The sequence below is a fragment of the Centroberyx affinis genome, unplaced genomic scaffold, assembly GCF_046629955.1.
Source record: "Centroberyx affinis isolate AG114_WGS23_722 - 3 ecotype Tasmania unplaced genomic scaffold, CSIRO-AGI_Caff_v1 ptg002364l_1, whole genome shotgun sequence".
NCBI classification, from domain to species: domain Eukaryota; kingdom Metazoa; phylum Chordata; class Actinopteri; order Beryciformes; family Berycidae; genus Centroberyx; species Centroberyx affinis.
The window spans coordinates 264,351-282,432 of NW_027280624.1; the positions used below are offsets into that span (position 1 = coordinate 264,351).

Below are 18,082 nucleotides of genomic sequence, written 5' to 3' on the forward strand. Positions count from 1 at the left end.
CTGCAGATACCCAAATTTCCCCACGGGGGTCATTAAAGTTTCATGTAATCTATTCTAATCTAATGTAATCTAATCTAAAGATCACATACTGTAATATCATGCAGCTTTGTGGTAAGGTAGAGAACAAACTGCTAGATTGTTGCAGTGATGTGTGTTATTGTTGTCTGTTGTGCCGTCAGGAGCTGGACGACTTGAACAAGTGGGGCCTTAATATCTTTCATGTGGCGGAGTTCTCTAATAACCGACCCCTCAGCTGCATCATGTTTGCCATCTTCCAGGTGAGAGAGACGGCCTGGGTTTGTACCACAGATCTCATCTCACTGAGTGATTATTCACCCATGCTAGCACACAGCATGGACTCAGTCATCTGTGATCTTGACCCCCGCTGTCTGTCTCTGCTGCAGGAAAGGGATCTATTGAAGACCTTTCGGATCCCTGTGGATACGTTTGTCACCTATGTGATGACCCTGGAGGACCACTACCATGCCAATGTGGCCTACCACAACAGCCTCCACGCCGCAGATGTCACACAGTCTACTCACGTACTGCTGTCCACACCAGCTCTGGATGTAAGTAACTCTACTGGACGACTGAGGACAAGAACCTGGTAGCTTGACATTAGGCTTGGCTTTATACACACAATAAGTTCAGGCATTACTGTAAAATTTTGTGAATTGATTGTTGTCCTTTCTTCTCCTTCATCTGTCTCTGACAGGCTGTGTTCACTGATCTAGAGATACTAGCTGCACTGTTTGCTGCTGCCATCCATGATGTGGACCATCCAGGAGTGTCCAACCAGTTCCTTATCAACACCAGTGAGTCTACATTATATTAAGGGACATACACAGTTTAGCATTACATGGATGAGCACAACCTATAGATTATAGAAAATCTGAAATGGAAAAAAACAGTGGACAACATGATCTCCAGAGCAAATAGGAAGCTGTGTGTACTAAGAAAGCCAAACGGCTTCAGAGTGAGTACACCTGGCCTGGTGACGGTGTATAAATCATACATCCAGCGAGCTCTGGGGTACAGCATACCTGTGTGGCATTTGACCCTGAGTAGTAGCCAGCCTCAATAGTTGGAGAGAAGCCAGAAAAGAGCCTGTTGAATCATGTTAGGTCATGACTCTTCACGCTTCGCCTCAGCCTTTTCCAGTCTAGTCCTCTGCCAACTCCCTATCTGAAAAGAGGAGCTATGCCTCAGTTAAGACCGGCAGCTTCAGACATCTCCTATTGTCCAGTAATACTTCTGTTTCTAGAAAGAGCACAAGATCCACTGTGTAAGAATCAGAACTGACCACTTCTACAGGTCAGCCATCCCCCACCTGGCCCCTTAGCTTTGTCCAACCTCAGTTACAGTGGTATTTTATCCATTTCTGTTTTATTATTATTGGTATTTTATTGGTTTCTTTTTAATTCAGTCATTGTACATAAGTCATTGTAAATATTGAGTATGTCAATGTTGATGCAAATTTTAGTGCCTTCACTACAATTTGCTGATAATAAAATGAATTTTGAACCTTGATTACTATACCATACTTTAAGTAGCCATTCCTCAGCAAGGCACTGAAAAACACATTCCAGGCATTGTGCTGCCCATCAGCTGCAGTGGTATTTGCCATCTGGTGCCAACGCTGATCGGAGCATGATGATGCTAATGTGGTGATGAACCGATGCTGCTGTGTTTTGACCCATGTGTGTTGTACGGTGCTCCCCCCCAGACTCAGAGCTAGCCCTGATGTATAATGATGAGTCTGTGTTGGAGAACCACCACCTGGCCGTGGGCTTCAAGCTGCTCCACGAGGAGAACTGCGACATCTTCCAGAACCTGAGCAAGAGGCAGAGACAGAGCCTGAGGAAACTTGTTATTGATATGGTGAGCGCTTGTCACTGCAGCCATTCTGTACCATCAAGATAACTTCCTCCCGACTTCCTTCTCTTCCTCTGTTCCTTGCCTCTCTTTCTCCTTCCGTTCCCACATTTCTTTTCCCCTGCTTTTTGTCACTAATGACGTTTATTTTCAATTTTCTTCCCAGGTTTTGGCAACGGATATGTCTAAACACATGAGTTTGCTGGCAGACCTTAAGACTATGGTGGAAACCAAGAAGGTGACAAGTTCTGGAGTGCTGCTGCTCGACCACTACACTGACCGGATACAGGTGAGTTGTGACTTTTGAATACACAGTATCAAGTATCTATGTGTTTCTATACATAACTGAAATCTGAGTAGTCCATATTGTACACCACACAGGTCAGAGCGTTGCATGTAGTGGCCGAAATGCGGCTAAGTGTGTGTGTCTGTGCAGGTGTTGAGGAACATGGTGCACTGTGCTGACCTGAGCAACCCCACTAAGCCCCTTGCCGTCTATCGACAATGGACAGAGAGGATCATGGAAGAGTTCTTCAGGCAGGGAGACAAGGAGAGAGAGCGAGGGATGGAGATCAGTCCCATGTGCGATAAACACACTGCATCTGTGGAAAAGAGTCAGGTAAATGATTGACACAGAAACATATAAAGAGACACATGCACATACGCACACATACAACATGCTCACTGGTTTGTATTGCTTTGCCTCTCCCTTCTTACGGAGATGGATGGCCTTTATCATCTGGATGGATGGACTTTATTACTATGCATGCACAATTGTACACACACATGCATGCAGTTCAGAGGTTCCCAAACCTTTTCATGTCAAGGACCCTCAAATACATACACATTAGACCACATATCCTCATTTGATAAGATTTTGTCCTTTGCTGATGGATATGACACAATTATATAACTGTTTACACTGTAGGTGGGGTGATAACCACAGTGGGGAGAGTGATCTGTCATCTGTGATCAGAACAGTCATCCTCATACATTTTCTCTTTGTGCTAATTTCTAGGGTGTGAAATAACAGTGAAATAAATTTACTCCTCATAAGCAGGGGACCCATCAAGGACCCCTGGTGGTCTCCCAACACCACTTTGGGAACCAGTCCGGACCACTGTGCTAGTTTATATGATGTATCAATCTGTCATACTGTCCTTTTCCCGACATGTAGGTGGGCTTTATTGACTACATCGTCCACCCTTTGTGGGAGACCTGGGGGGACCTGGTGCACCCTGATGCCCAGGACATCCTGGACACTCTGGAGGACAACAGGGACTGGTACCAGAGCACCATCCCACAGAGCCCCTCGCCACCTCCCGTGTGCCAGGACAAGGAGCTAAACGCCTGCATGGACAAGTTCCAGTTTGAGCTCACCCTAGAGGACAACACTCAGAGAGAACAGGGAGAGGAGGGGGACAAGCCCACCCCGAACCATGTGGCACCGGACTGCAGTCAGGGGGAGGAGGAAGGCAAAAAGGAGGAGGAGGAAGAAGTCATGGCAGAAGAGGTAAACGAGGACATAATAGAAGAAGAAGGAGAGGTGGCAATGGAGGAGGAGGAGGTGGAGGAGGAGCGGGAAGATGAGCTGAAAGCTCATTTGGAAGTGAGACCTGAAAAGGAGAGACTTTCTGACACGAGTCCTGTAGAGGAAGAGGAGGAGTTAGATTCTTCCTCACCAGCTGAAGATACATGAGTTCTGCTCCTGTATTTCCCTCCTCACTTGCACACATTCTCTTGTTCATCCTTTCGATGGCCAAACCAAGAACAAATAAGACTGCAGTGATAATACAGACCTTTAAATATATTTTTCAAAAAGGGAATAAATAAAAATCGCTTAAAGAGAAGTTAATTACACAGCAACTGTAGATTTGGAGCGGTGACAAGTCCTTCTGGCTAATTTCACAAGGAACTTTAGACTTGGAGGAATTTAGGAGAGCATTAATGACAGGCATCTGAAGACAGCGTAGCACTCGGGAACTGGAATGCACACACACAAACACACATGAAGTGACACAGAAACACATGCAAACTCACTCTTAATAAACATGCAGTCTTACAAATTAAAATAATCATGCAGAATACGAGTTAGTCATGTGGAGTACACTAACGCAACACGTGTACACTCATGCATCCACATGCACTTGTGTAGTATACATGCAATCCACATGTACACCCTCCTTTCTTGCACACACACACAAACACACACACACACACACACACACACACACACACACACACACACACACTTGTTACCACACTTTACTGTGTGTTTGTATGTGTGCAGATACATGAGGGACATGGATAAGTAATGAATCTCTTTGGAAAAAGCCATCTCTTAATGGAGTATTAACTAGTGTCAGTCAGTATTAGTAATTCATGTTTGTTAGAATCTCAACAGAAACTGTTCTCCTCAGAAAAGCTACACTTCCAAGTGACTTTTTTTTCCATTTCTGTCGGAAAAGAAAAATACGAATATCCACAGAGTTGGAGGAGGAGAGAGGAAGACATGGAAAGAAAGGAAGATGCTGCGACGAAGGGACCACCGGGTCCCATTACCCCTTTTCCCTTTACGAGGAGTGCTACTGGTGCAAGATGGCTCTGTGCCTTTCTGAAACACCAGCTTCCTGAATGGAGCTGTCGTGAAGCAATGCATTGTGGGACACGAGTGTCTGATTTTGTTATCATTTTTGATTGTCTCTTGTTAAAGATCTTTACTGTTCATGGTATTGTGGTGTGTATCTCACACGTACAGTTTCTGTGGTGATATGTTTTAAGCTGTAAGTCTTCCTTTGTTGCTCTTCTGGTAATATAATAACTCAGAACTCTAGATACGGAGCAATCACTACCACCACCACAACCACCAGTGGACTCTTTCCAGCTTATGGTTTTTCTTATTAGAATGATTTTTTAACTTTCTGAGAATAAGCCATGTGATGCTTTGAAGCATATGTTTTGCCTATTTTCTATTTACCACAGTTGCTAAATATGTTGAAGGGTTATAGAATAATTTCATCAGCAGAACAAATTTTCACACACCATCTCACACCCACTTGCACTGTGTGTTTATGTCTCCTCATACACAACGATTCTCACCAAAGCAAAGGATGAGAAACTTCAATGGGTGAAGTGATTCGAAGGAACACAGACTTGAGAAGAAAAAGAAAAAGAAAATCAGGGAGGCAGAATGTCAGGGGAAAGAAGCGTGACTTGGCCAAAAGGAGGTCTGGCAGTCCCTAATCATCCTTGTTATGTTTGACGCTTTTTTGCCTTAATGTCAGATGCAGGATACATACCTGCCAGTATGTAGATTTATATGATATATAATAGATATCCTAGTATATTTATATCATGTCTGTATGCTTCTTTCTGTGAGTATCAGTGTGTCTATACACAATGTATCCAGCATTTGCATTTGGAGGGGAAAGGGAAACATTGCTGCCAATTAGTCATTATGTTGCTGCAGTGCTCTGGCCAACATAAAGAATGTCTTGTTTTTAATCAGGAAGGTACAATGACTATCTTTATAGCTACCTGGAGGCATGCAGATGAAATAAGCAATCGATATGAAGATGTTGCAGGCAATGTGGTTGAATATTTTCTCTAAGGTTGTTCTTTTGTTTGAAATTGATGGACTTGCGTTGGCTTGTTGACATGATGAATTTGACGGTGTGTGTGTGTGTGTGTGTGAGTGTGTGTGTGTGTGTGTGTGTGTGTGAGTGAGTGAGTGAAAGTGAGTGAGGGCCGGATGATAGAGATGTTGTCATGTTATGTGTCAATGTTCACTCACTAGCGTCACCATATCTTGTTGAATGGTGTTCAGGATTCGATCAGCACAGCTTAAATAGGTCATGGTTCGTTTAGGTATTTTTCACAGGGTAAAAAAAACAAAAACATGAGCGTGGTTCTTTTGAAGGTAAGAGCTAGTTTCTGCAGGTCAGTAACTGAGCTCGTCCGGAGAGACACCTCTGCTTGGTGCAACAGAAGCCTGTGTGTTTGACCTGCTCCGTCGCTGGATGGAGCAGAGCTGCGGGGCCGCCACACAGGCTTCCATCTGGTGGAATGGGAATCCAAAATTACTATTACAGTTACTTAAATACAAGATTCCCATATGCATCGGCCTTTTACTTTAAAGATGTTGCTTTGTTTTTGTGGCTTCTTGTTATGTCATAAGCTATAAAAACATTAATATTTAATTGCCATACAAACACAATACTGTAGCAATTGTTTCTTATTAAGAAATTATTCAATTGATTGATTGCTGCCATTCTTTTTAAATGATGAAAAGAAAACCATGGGATGTCTCTCAAGTGTTTTCTTTGAACAGTTTGTGTACAGTTTATTTTTGTATCATTCTGGTGGATGGTCTGGAAATTGAATCACGTATTGATGATATAGCTATAAGCATTATCACCCTTGTATATAATGTAATATTGGATTGTAAATTATAAATTTATTCAAGTCATAATGATTGACAAATAACCACTTATGGTTAAGTGAACCACTGAAGCACTGCAGGCCACATCCTCACGTTCTCATTTTCCTATTACGTTTTCACTCACTTGTGCTAACATCCTGTCACATTTTTAATTGTGCACATTTTTAAAAATAAAGATATTTGTACCAGCACTTTATTTCGGCAGGTTTTGAGGCAGACAGTGTGTTTTGGGTCGTGTACAGTCTGTGCTGGAGGTTTGGTCATTGGCAGTCACCTATTGATTATATTCCATCGGGCCAAATCCCAAACACTCATTGTGTAGTAGTCGATGTTAACCCATCCCCTGTTTCTAGAGACATAATTGAAGAAAATAGTCATTCTCTATTAATATTCCATGTGAGAGTGAAGTTTTCTGACTGGTAAAGTCAAATGTAAGTGGATTAACTCACATAGGATGTGACTTGATAGAAAATGAATAACACGTGTCCTTTGATAACTTGGCCATTTCTAGAATGATCTCCACCTCTATTTCTTAGTAACTTTTATCACTAGCCTGATGTCAGTCCCATGGTGGCCTAACTAGCTGGTTCCCATCGGCGTCGCCGTCAGGTTACTTTGCCACAGACTGACTCCCTCTGAGAATAATTCTCTGGGCTTTAATTCATGTGTTTGTTCACAAGTTAGAAAGATTATACAAGTGGAAAGAACACCATGAAATGATTGTAATATTTGTAAATGATCTTGCTGTAATGTGTAAAATGTGTCCAAGTTATTTTTTATTATATTATTTTTATGAAAGTTTTTCCTCTTGACAGAGCTGAGGTGTCATTTTGTGAATAAATGCATTTAATAAGCAAACATCTATATATAAAACAATATTATATATCAGTATATTTTTCTTTTATTTCACTGTTCGGTACTGTAAAGTGTGTTAAAATTACAAATAAAGTAAGATTTTTATATTAAATACGATATTGTTTGTAGTATGTTTGATGTTATCATGCATAGTACATACATACATACATACATACTGTGCTTGTACATTGGTTTTGCTACTATATTGGTATAGAGGCTCAGTAGCATAATCTCATTCCTAACTGTCCCCAGACCCTAATATCCCTGTCCCACCCTTCACTCCCTTATCCTCCCTAAAAAGGGTCAATCAACCCCATTACCCCTTATGCTACCCAGGGTTTGTACCCCACATGCATACATCCACACACACACACACACACACGCACACACACGCACACACCTCTCTTTATGGTAAAGCAGTTGTATTGTGAATGTATTAGGTGCTCAGGTCTGAGAGCGGATATGGAATGCAGCATTGAGCCCTCTTGATGTTGCATGGGCCTAACTCAACGAAGGAAGGTGCCGACTTCATAAAGTTCCATGACAACACTAATATCTAGATTATGTGGATGGTGAATGGTGAATGGTGAATGGTGTTGCTCATCCGATGGTCCTGACTTGTAGATCTATAATGGCATAGCCTGATGTCACAAAGGATCACATCCTGTGAATTAGTAAATGATACTGTTTACTGTAATAGAGACAGTAGTAAACCAGCTCCATTCTGAGAAACCAGTGCCAGACCCAAAGGCATTTATTATTAAGATACATTTCAAAGAGATAATAACAATGTAATAAATGTATATTATTCTTTTTATTATTATTTGTTTGTTGGTTGGTTTTTACATTTTATGTTGTATGTGGTTTATGGTTTATTTCCTCTGGTTCAGCTAAACTCAAGGTTGGCATGAGATGGCTGCGTCCAACAGTTTACCCAGAATCCTCTACTTTACACACCTCCCACGCTTCCCCACCAATCAGGACGTCTAAACAATGACGGCGTCCAATCAGAGGAAAACAAGACAGAGAGAGGGGGGAGTGCCACAGGCATGCGCATTGCTGTTGCGGAACAAGGAAGGGTAATGACTGATTAGCCATTTACCTGCTCTCTTAGGAAAAAACGTACATAGTTTTTGTTTTTATTAACCTTTTTCGTCAGAGATATTGTGATATTATCGCAGCGACATACATACATTTGGTAATTTTTCGATAACGTCTATATTTGGTGTTTGTTGTTAACTAAACAACAAGCCGGAGTCGCTTTCGTTTGGCTAACTTCGCTTGCTAGCGGCTTTAGGGACTAGCTGACGTTATGAAGTAGCTTTACCATGACTAGCTAGCACCATATTGATACATAATGTAGCATATTGTCATTGTAGTATTTTAGTACCGTAGTGTGTCCTGTCACAGCGTGCTGTTAACGGCCATAAGAAGTGCCACCTGCATTCATTTGTAAATTGCATTTCATTGACAGGCGTTTCTGGAGTAGCTGAATATCTCTAGCTAACACTAAATCTTGCCCAGTCTGGAGCTGCACCATCATCACCGTCATCGCCATGTCCTGTGTGTATCTGCTGCTGCTGCTGAGTCTGGGAGTGTCAGCGGTGGAAGTCCAGCGGCCTCGCGGTGTTCCTCTATCAAGTGAGGATCAAGAATTTAATTGCAGCTAATAAGATGTGCTCCACATGTACAGTTGCATATCTGTGGCCCTAGTGTGAAATTAAATTGACAATGTAATCCCTTTGAATTTTGGAGATTCCATTGCACTGACTCGTTTCCTCTGTTGACCCCCAACAGAGCGGCAGTTCTATGAAGAGAATAAACCTTTCGCTTGCCTGGATGGCTCCCGCACCATTCCCTTTGACAGAGTGAACGACGATTACTGTGACTGCCAGGATGGCTCTGACGAACCAGGTGCGTTCATCTCACATCTTGGCAACCAAGTTACTGAAGATTCCCATCAGTCAAAAGCATGACAAGCTGAAAATCATTTTGAGAGTGTTTGTTATTCACTATTTTGTCACAGTGCATTGAATTAAATACACCAGTCTCTCAGAGAAGTCATAGGCAGCTTACTTAATCAGTGTCATCCTTAAATTTGCTAGATATTGATGGTAACAGCCAGCCATGGATTTGCAGGAATAATGCATTTCTTTTCTTGCAGGCACCGCTGCTTGTCCCAATGGCAGCTTCCACTGCACCAACGCAGGTTTCCGATCAGCCTTCATCCCTTCCTCCCGCATCAATGACGGCATCTGTGGTAAGAATATGTTTCCCCCCCTGAGTTGCAATGAATCGTTTATTCAGGCATGCAGTGTGACCAGGGTTTTGATCAATGTGTGTGTTTCCTCTACAGACTGCTGTGACACAACAGATGAGTACAACAGTGGTGCCGCCTGTCAGAACACCTGCAGGTGAGAATGTCTTTGAATTTTAACTCAGATGACATACCCACTCTCTAACATCTAAGCTATGTTTCTCTTCATTGTTGATATTTGGTTGTTTTGGTGCCATGCAACTGGACTCAAAATAAATTTAGAGCAAATTTATTTGTTTACTCATTAACATAAAGGTGTGTGTGTGTGTGTGTGTGTGTGTGTGTGTGTGAGAGTGTGATTTGAGTTGAAACCTAGAAGCACAGTGACTTTTCTAGTGCATATTTCTTGTTTCCTACTTTGTGAGTCAAATATTTTATGTCCTGTGTGATCTACAGGGAGTTGGGGCGCAAAGAGAGAGAAAGCCTGCAGAAGATGGCAGAGATTGCCAAGGAGGGCTTTCTGCTTAAACAGCAACTTATACATGAGGCCAAGAGGGGCCAAGAAGAGAAACAGGTGTGAATGACAAAACAACTTTTGGGGGTTGTATTGAGCAAAAACATGTTCAGAGCAATGAAATATGTCTCCATTCTGGGTCAGAGCTTAATCAGGATAGCATACAGAGATGCGTTAGTGTTTAAATGTTATTAGCTACTGTATTCAACAAAGAAATTCAAACATTTCTATATAAATTAGTGTATATTTAACTATTAAATCGAATTTATGTTTGAAGGCCTGAGATTCAGGTGTTAAGGCCAGAATCACCTTTATTCACCAATTACAGAGGAGGTAGTAGGAGTTACATGATGTCCCACACCTTACAGATTATAGCCAAATTTGACACAACTACAACTACCAGTTTGCTAACTGGATGTGACTGCACATACTGTGCTAGAGAGACGGGTGGAGAGGTGCAGGTAATGCAATTGTTTGTGCCTATGTTTTGTGGTCTAGTACAGTGAAATCCTTATCTGTGATAATGAATCAGAACCACTCACTCAAAGCCAGAAACCAGCTTGCTACCCGAAGTCCGACTGCAATAAAAAACAGTTCAGCTAATTTGGGAGTGAGGAGTTGCCAGGTCTTCCAAGCTGACAATGACTGGGACTTCGTATTTTGCTTTTGCATTATGAAATTACCTTGGTAAATTATGCTACAATAGCTTTCTCTGTGGCCAGCCCTGTTTGCTATCTTTGACCAGAGAATGTGCAACGTTCATGCAGTGTTTTTCTTTGGAGTAGATGTCTACGAGCTGTCATAAACTGTTCTGGTATTGTGTTATGCTGATTTAGGTTATGTTTGAGTTTATTTATTGAATTCATCTGTCTCAACAGGGTAAACTAGCAGAACTGCAGGTCAGTAAGAAGGGTATGGAAGAGAAGGTGGAGGCCCTGAGAACTGTGAAGGAGACTGCAGAGCAGCCAGAAAAAGAAGCTAAAGAGCGCCATCTGAAGGCCTGGGAAGGTAAATTGAGATGTGGCCAGTATATCACCATCTGCAGTTTGTTCTAGGCACCACATGACAAGGATTATGTCTACATCCCTAATACTTGACTCTATAGTCGGTTTACCTTTGTCCAAATTAACAGATATAATTACACCTCAAAAGGGCAAAAATAATCTAACTGACCCAGATCCAATTTAAATTTCAATGCAGATGAAATGGCTTGCCTAATCCTTTGTTAATATGTTCAATTTAACTAATATAATTAATAGTCTATTTTATTAACCTAATAGTGAACTAATATTAGTCACATAAATGCCTTAGTAAAACTGAAATGCACTTAATGTTTACAGGCAGCAAGATTGTTAACTATAACTGTAATCAGTCTACACATTTCTGCAGGCCAGATGCCTAAACACAGTGTGTTTCTTTACTCCTGTGTATTGTTGCATTTTAAATCTTGTGCGCTATTATTTTTGTATTCTAAAATTCACTCTCCTGAAGTTTCACAAATATGATTCTGCCATATTATGTGCTTACATTGTATAGGAATGAGTGCATATGATCACCATTTCTGATCATTAATATGCAGTAAGAAAGTGTCTCATTTCACTCATTCCTGTTTCAGATCAAAAAGCTCTCATCCATATGGAGAAGGACAAGGTTAGGATGGCTGAGGCTTTTGGCGAACTGGATGATGATGCAGATGGCTCGTGAGTATTGGTACCCTGCAGAATTACTAGCACCCTTGGTAAAGTGAGATTTATACAGCATACAGCATAGTCGAATTTACCAGGGAGGTTCTTTAATATGCTTTGCAGCAGAAGGTGCCAACAATTGTTGTAACCGTTTCTTAAAAATAGAAATTATCGCTCAATGGAAATTGTGGATGTAACAAAAGCTAACGGTTTGGTTTGATACGCAGTACTGGGTTCACCGTTCAGTATTGAAGTATGTATGAAAAGTAGGATGTACATAGTGCAGTATGAAAATTAATTTCTGAGGCAAAACAAGTGTGAAAACCATAAACATGGTGACCAAAGGTTTCTGTAAGTTAAATTTAAAACTTTTAAATACCTTTTTAATACCAGTTCAAATAAAACGCAATTTCATCCCCAAATAAGCCTGAAGATATTAAAAAAAAACAGTGAAACAGTGAAGTATACATTTGCACAACTAGGGGAATTAGTGCAAAGAGAAACAGTGTTTCACAACAAAGTTTTTAAGACTAAACTATATTTAAGACTCAAACACAAAGTTTTTAAGACTAAACTGTATTTAAGACTCAAACACAACATCTAACCTTATACCAGCACCTGGAGTTTTTCCACTGTGAAGTCGTTGTACATGGTGCATTGTGTTGCTAGTGTTACCTGCAAGGCGAGGCTCTCTTACAATACTTCCAAACAGTCTTTGTCTTGTCAGTTGTGTTGTTGCTGTGTTGTTCCTTAATTGGAAATCCAAAATACTGTCCATCTTGTTGCCTACGTCTTAACAGTAGTCAGCTCAGCTGGGCTCACCAGAAGTGTGATGACTAGTATGTGTTAAGTGTTCAAACAAAAGAGAGAAGACCATTTTGAATGTAATTTCTCAGATAGTTTTTTTTTTTGATGCAACTCCGCAATATCAAAATATTGTATCATGTAATTTCTTGTCACAAACATTCGTTACGTACCCACTTGAAATTAATATTTTTTCTGAACAAACAGAGTAGAGAGCAGAGATTACAGATCATTACTCATATTGTTTATCTATATGGCCATTTTGAGTGATTGTTACCAATAATTGTGTGTTTTTCTAGGTCTTCTTTATTGGCTGACTTGCAGACATTTAGCAAGTCATTACTGTGATTGAGTGGGTGATGTTGTGTTTTTGTTTATCTCAGTGTCTCAGTGGCTGAGCTTCTGTCCCACGCTGAGCTGGACCCAGATTCAGATGGTTCACTGACAGAGGCAGAGGTTCAGGTAAGTTGCTCTGTAATTCTTCTGTACTTCAGGAAATCCATTCTATATCAACTCTGAACATCACTATGCAGAATTTTGCAGACATTTTAAACATAATAATGTGTGATTATCATAATGAATAATTATCTATTGTACATCACATTTTGAGCTGAACAAAACAAGACATTGTGATTGTCTTTGGTTCTTTTAGGGATTATTGGGAGGATTGGACAAAGTGGATAGAGCAGCATTTGAGACCGTTTGGAGTAACATCAAAGAAAAATACATATCAGAGGTAAGAACCTGAGTACGATGAGATATAAGATAAGATATACTTGTATTGTCTCTATAGTCTTCTCTCAGTATATTCCCAGTGTGAAGAAGCCACAGCTTATCTAAATTTGTGACTTGGTCGACATCAGGCCCAAGCAGACACCCCAGCACCCGTGGAGACCCCGCAGGAAGAGGTGAGGGAGCCAGTCTCCGACAACGACTCCGATCAATACCCCGAGGATGACATCCCAGAGGAGGAGGAGGAAGAAGAGGAGGAAGAGGAGGAAGAAGAAGACCAAGACGAGGAAGACGATAAGGTAAGCTGACTGAGTTTCTCCATCACTCTATGCTGTGGGAGTCTCAGGTTTGTCGCAGTGAGTCACTCTATCTGGGTTTGATATGCAGATCCCTCCTACGACGCGGACTCAGGAGAAGAAAGATGCTGACGAGGAGACCATGCCACCTTATGACCAAGAGACACAGAACCTCATTGATGGTGAGCGTGTGTATATACTGTATATATGTGTGTATATTTATAAAACAGATGGTTCCAATCCTCAATTCTGATTTAGCTGAGTCACGTAACTGCATGGGTGTTAATTAAAATTTTAATGCGCTATCTTAAAATCACCAGTCATCCTGGTAGTATAACTATATTGCTTATCGGAAGACGAAAAATTGATTTATTTAACGTTTGTGTTCCTTATTTATTACAATGGTATATTGCCAACCTTTTTATAAAAGCAATAAACTGACTGAATAAAGCTGTGATTTACATTGATTTTAGAACAGCTGAGAGGTGTTGTTGTTCACAACGTGAAGCAGAGTCAAAGTTGGTTAAAAATGTATATAAATCTAGACTATATGTGTATATATGTATGTACATATATGCATGTGGCCTTATTGATGTCATTTAGAGTTTTATTACCGCGAAGGCATATTTTTAATTAAGTGCATCTGATTCCCAGCTGCTCAGAAAACCAGGGATGAATTTGATGAGGCTGAGAGAGCTCTCCGTGAAGTGGATGATCAGATCAAGTAAGTCCTCAGCATGAATATGAATGGGCTTCGTTCCCAGAAATGCAATCACAGCGTTTGCTACCACAACTGCAGCGTAACTTTGACAGCTGCAGCCGATAGAAGATTAATGTTGTTACCAGCATAATCACAGTGTTATTAATTGAACACTACAAAAAACACAAATTTTGGGGTTGATTGTCTGACAAACAATACTGATCTAATTTTGTTTTTGCTTTTCCTCTGCAGGAGCCTTGAGAAGGAGATCTCCTTTGACTTTGGGCCGAGCGCTGAGTTTGCCTACATGTACAGCCAGTGCTATGAGTTAACTACTGGAGAGTATGTTCACCCTCTGCCTTTGGAAGAAGATCTTTTCTATTTATCTTATTTATTATTTGGTATGAATTCCCAATTATGAGAGACTAAGCACCTCCTTCATTTTCAGGTACATCTACAGGCTCTGTCCGTTCAACCGAGTATCCCAGAAACCCAAGTACGGCGGATCAGAAACCAACCTAGGGTAAGGGAGTACCGGTGTCTGTCTATCTGTTATGCTTTGTTAGTTTTATTTTAAAAGCTCACTTGACTCACCCTCATTCCCTCTCTCTAGAACCTGGGGAACATGGGCAGGTCCTGAGGGTGATGTCTACGCTCTGATGAAGTATGAACATGGAACAGGGTGCTGGCAAGGCCCCAATAGATCCACCACAGTAAGTCTCGGCCACTCAAGCCCTGATTTGATCCTTGATCCCCAGACTTGATCCTTGTCCACAGCTGATTTTTAGCACCTTGATGTTTCCTCATAGGACAAAGCACTAATAGCTTGATGTTCTCTCTCTTTCAGGTGAAGCTAACCTGTGGGAAGGAGACAGTTGTGACATCTACCTCAGAGCCCAGTCGCTGTGAGTACCTGATGGAGTTCATCACCCCCGCTGTCTGCCAGGAGCCGCCGAGCCTGGACTCTTCTCTTCACGGGCACGAGGAGCTCTAGATTCACTCTAGTTGTAAGTTTCTTAGAATTACATACATGTCAGCTGGCAAACCTGAATAATGGCTCACCGGATTCATCCTTTGAGCACAAGTACAATGATTTGTTACCAAAGAAAAATAACTATATTTACAATCAACAATTCACCATCATTTCTAGATGGTGCTTATTGAAGCCAATTACTATTCAATGATAGTAAGAGCTTCATTATGTGTAGCTACAACATTACAGCATTTTATTGCGAAGAAAATCCTTTTCCATTGTAATAACAGTTTCCTATTAGAAGAAGAGCAGAACAGCACAGAGCAGGAAGAGCAAGGTAATGCAACTTCATTTGACTTCATTGTTGGTTGTTGATAAACAAACAACTGGAAATATTAAGAATTTACTGATGCAGGATAGATGAGTTAATAGATGTCAGGTGTTTTCCCTTTTTAAAGAGACAAACGTTATAAAATGCTATTACAACTTACTCTTATTCAGTGATTTGTTATTGGTCAGATGGAAGTGACGTTTTAAACTCCCATTTAGCTTGAGAATTATTTCTCCTCTTTGTGTTATTTATGATTGATGGTGATATAGTAGAGTAGGTATTGTAGCTTAAATATCAGTGTAGTGTAGATGAGTATAAGTCTGATCAAGGGTTGAGAGCGAGTGTGGAGGTGAGTGGATGTGGGACAGCAGAACTCTTGATCCTTCTGGATGTGTCATGGACCTAACACAACAAAACATCTAACCCCATTTACGTATCCCCCTCTCACTCACCCCCATTTCCTCTAACTTCCAAGCTAGGTTTATACGTAGGTGCTCATCTTAAAATAGCACAAGGGACAGGTACATTAGTTCCTGTATACTGGTAAATGCTGACTCTTTCGAAATCAAACCTGTGGGGACTAAATGCAACTGAATTTCCCTGCCTCTAATGCAACAACTATGAAGTCATGGCTTGAGTGAACAAGCCTCTGAAATGAACCTATATGTGCTCTCTCTTGCAGGTTGCTCTTAAGGGACCACAGGGACTGCAGCAACATGAACTTGCTCTGCTACGGCGAGCCTCACCACCCTGGCCTCAGTTAAAAATCGAGAATAAGGGAGGGAAATTCCAATGTGTAGTTTCTTCTATTCTTTTGTCTTTTCTCATATTTGTGTCAACATATAGCATCATTCCATTGTTTTCAAATAAAGTTGTTTTTAACATATTCCAAACTATTGCCTCCTTTCGTTTCATTGGTAATTATACATGTTGCCAACTTGTAATTATTGATTTCTCAAGCCACACTGGGTATTTCAAAAGCAGTTATACAGTTTTAAAAAAAACAACTATAATTTTAGTCATTTTTAACAAATTTAGTCATTCTTACAAATCAACATTCAATTTAGCATTTATTAATACTACAAATTATACTTCTAAAACCTTAATACCAGGAAATGACACGTATGTCCTCTCATGCATAAGTGTTCAAATGCATTCCCTCTGCGACGCCTTCACACACTGTCTTGCACAATCCTTTGTCTGCATTGATGTAATGTTTATAAAAATGTATACCTACTTTTTAAAACATCCTGTGTATTGCAAAATGCAGCGCTTGCTACGATGTGTTTTGGCGTCAAAAGGAATTCTAATCTTTGTGTCTTGCCTCTATAATTTCTGAGACTTATTGCAAGTGGTGTGCTGTGAAAGCAAGCAAGTCAGATGAAACCATAATTTCATTATTTGGTTGATTAGTATATATGCATACATGATGGTGACAAATGGCATTCTCTTCATGTGTTTGGTCAATAATATCATTTTGACACTAAGTTAAATAAAAAAAATTGGGTCACTCAGATTTGTAACTTTTATTTTTTTTCTGGCATGTAAAGTACAAATAATTAAACAATTCCATGAAAAAGTCTTCAAGCGTCTTCAGCTGAAATCCCAGTAATAAATATCCTAGACTAAACTGAAAGGTTTATTTTTTTTTCTTTGTTAAATTTTGTCATTGTTCATTTGGTCATGTTTGGAAGTATGAGATTTTGTATTTCTTCCACTGACATTGGTGTCAGCAGAACTGTTTTGATCATTTTCACCTTTGATTTGTTCTACCATTCCAGGAAAATGTAAGAAAAACATCACTAAGTTACTGTGTCCCCTCTTCTAAATAAATAGACACAAAATACAGTTGGTTGAGAAACAGAAGGACCACTCACCCCTTCCCTACCCAAGTGACTCCCAAGAAAACCTTCCTGCAGCTGTTGTGAGCTCTCTAATATTTTGCCGGAGCTCTTGGCTGGGTTTCCAAGCGCATCTTGGCGCTAAAGAACGTCTTTGTCTCACTAGCATAAATTGATATTAAGATGATGTCAGCATGATGATGCCTTTGGGGAAACGCAACCCTCGATAATCATCCTTATATTTATTAACCCATCAGCATCGACAGGAAAGCATCTTGAGAGTGTACCAAGCCCAGGACATGGCCTGTGTGCCTGGCTTGTTGCTGGACCCTCTAATAGGCCACAGCCACGCTGCAGGGCCCGTCCCGTGTCCCGTCAGGGGGTCTCAGAGTGGTTGAAAAAACAAGACTGTGATTAGATTAAATAATCAAAAGATTTTCATTTAACAAGACAAACAGAACACAGGCAGTAAAGGCATAACATCTAGCACACAGCATGTATGTTTATACACTTCAATTAGTTAAATATAGCAGTGCATTCTTTGACTATGGAGAACTTTTCCAAATCGTACTTCTAAAGCTGTTTTTTAATCTATTTGTCCCCCTTTTAAGAAACAAAATGGTGTAACCACAATTTTGGCAAACTTAAAATCTTTTAAACTTGCAAATATAATGAAATAAACCATAAATATACACAAAACATACTTTATACGAGGCAATAATAATAATCATAATAAATAGTTTTTAAGTTAACAATAAGTTAAAACTACAAGCTTAAA

The 18,082-nt window shown here is 40.4% G+C and overlaps 1 protein-coding gene across 1 annotated transcript in view; it reads left to right on the forward strand.

Annotated features, from left to right (window-relative positions):
- pde4a (phosphodiesterase 4A, cAMP-specific) overlaps window positions 1-16,939 on the forward strand; it is a 47,956-nt gene extending 31,017 nt beyond the window's left edge. Inside the window, 24 exon segments of the mRNA XM_071533442.1 lie at window positions 180-278; window positions 405-569; window positions 716-815; window positions 1,727-1,881; window positions 2,042-2,164; window positions 2,312-2,494; window positions 3,053-3,571; window positions 8,665-8,812; window positions 8,969-9,085; window positions 9,336-9,431; window positions 9,528-9,585; window positions 9,885-10,002; window positions 10,821-10,950; window positions 11,558-11,642; window positions 12,815-12,893; window positions 13,084-13,167; window positions 13,295-13,462; window positions 13,551-13,641; window positions 14,114-14,183; window positions 14,412-14,501; window positions 14,608-14,682; window positions 14,773-14,872; window positions 15,007-15,166; window positions 16,146-16,939. Coding sequence (XP_071389543.1) covers window positions 180-278; window positions 405-569; window positions 716-815; window positions 1,727-1,881; window positions 2,042-2,164; window positions 2,312-2,494; window positions 3,053-3,571; window positions 8,665-8,812; window positions 8,969-9,085; window positions 9,336-9,431; window positions 9,528-9,585; window positions 9,885-10,002; window positions 10,821-10,950; window positions 11,558-11,642; window positions 12,815-12,893; window positions 13,084-13,167; window positions 13,295-13,462; window positions 13,551-13,641; window positions 14,114-14,183; window positions 14,412-14,501; window positions 14,608-14,682; window positions 14,773-14,872; window positions 15,007-15,153 — 3,000 coding nt within the window. The 3' untranslated portion in view covers window positions 15,154-15,166; window positions 16,146-16,939.
- The last annotated feature ends 1,143 nt before the right edge of the window (window positions 16,940-18,082 follow it).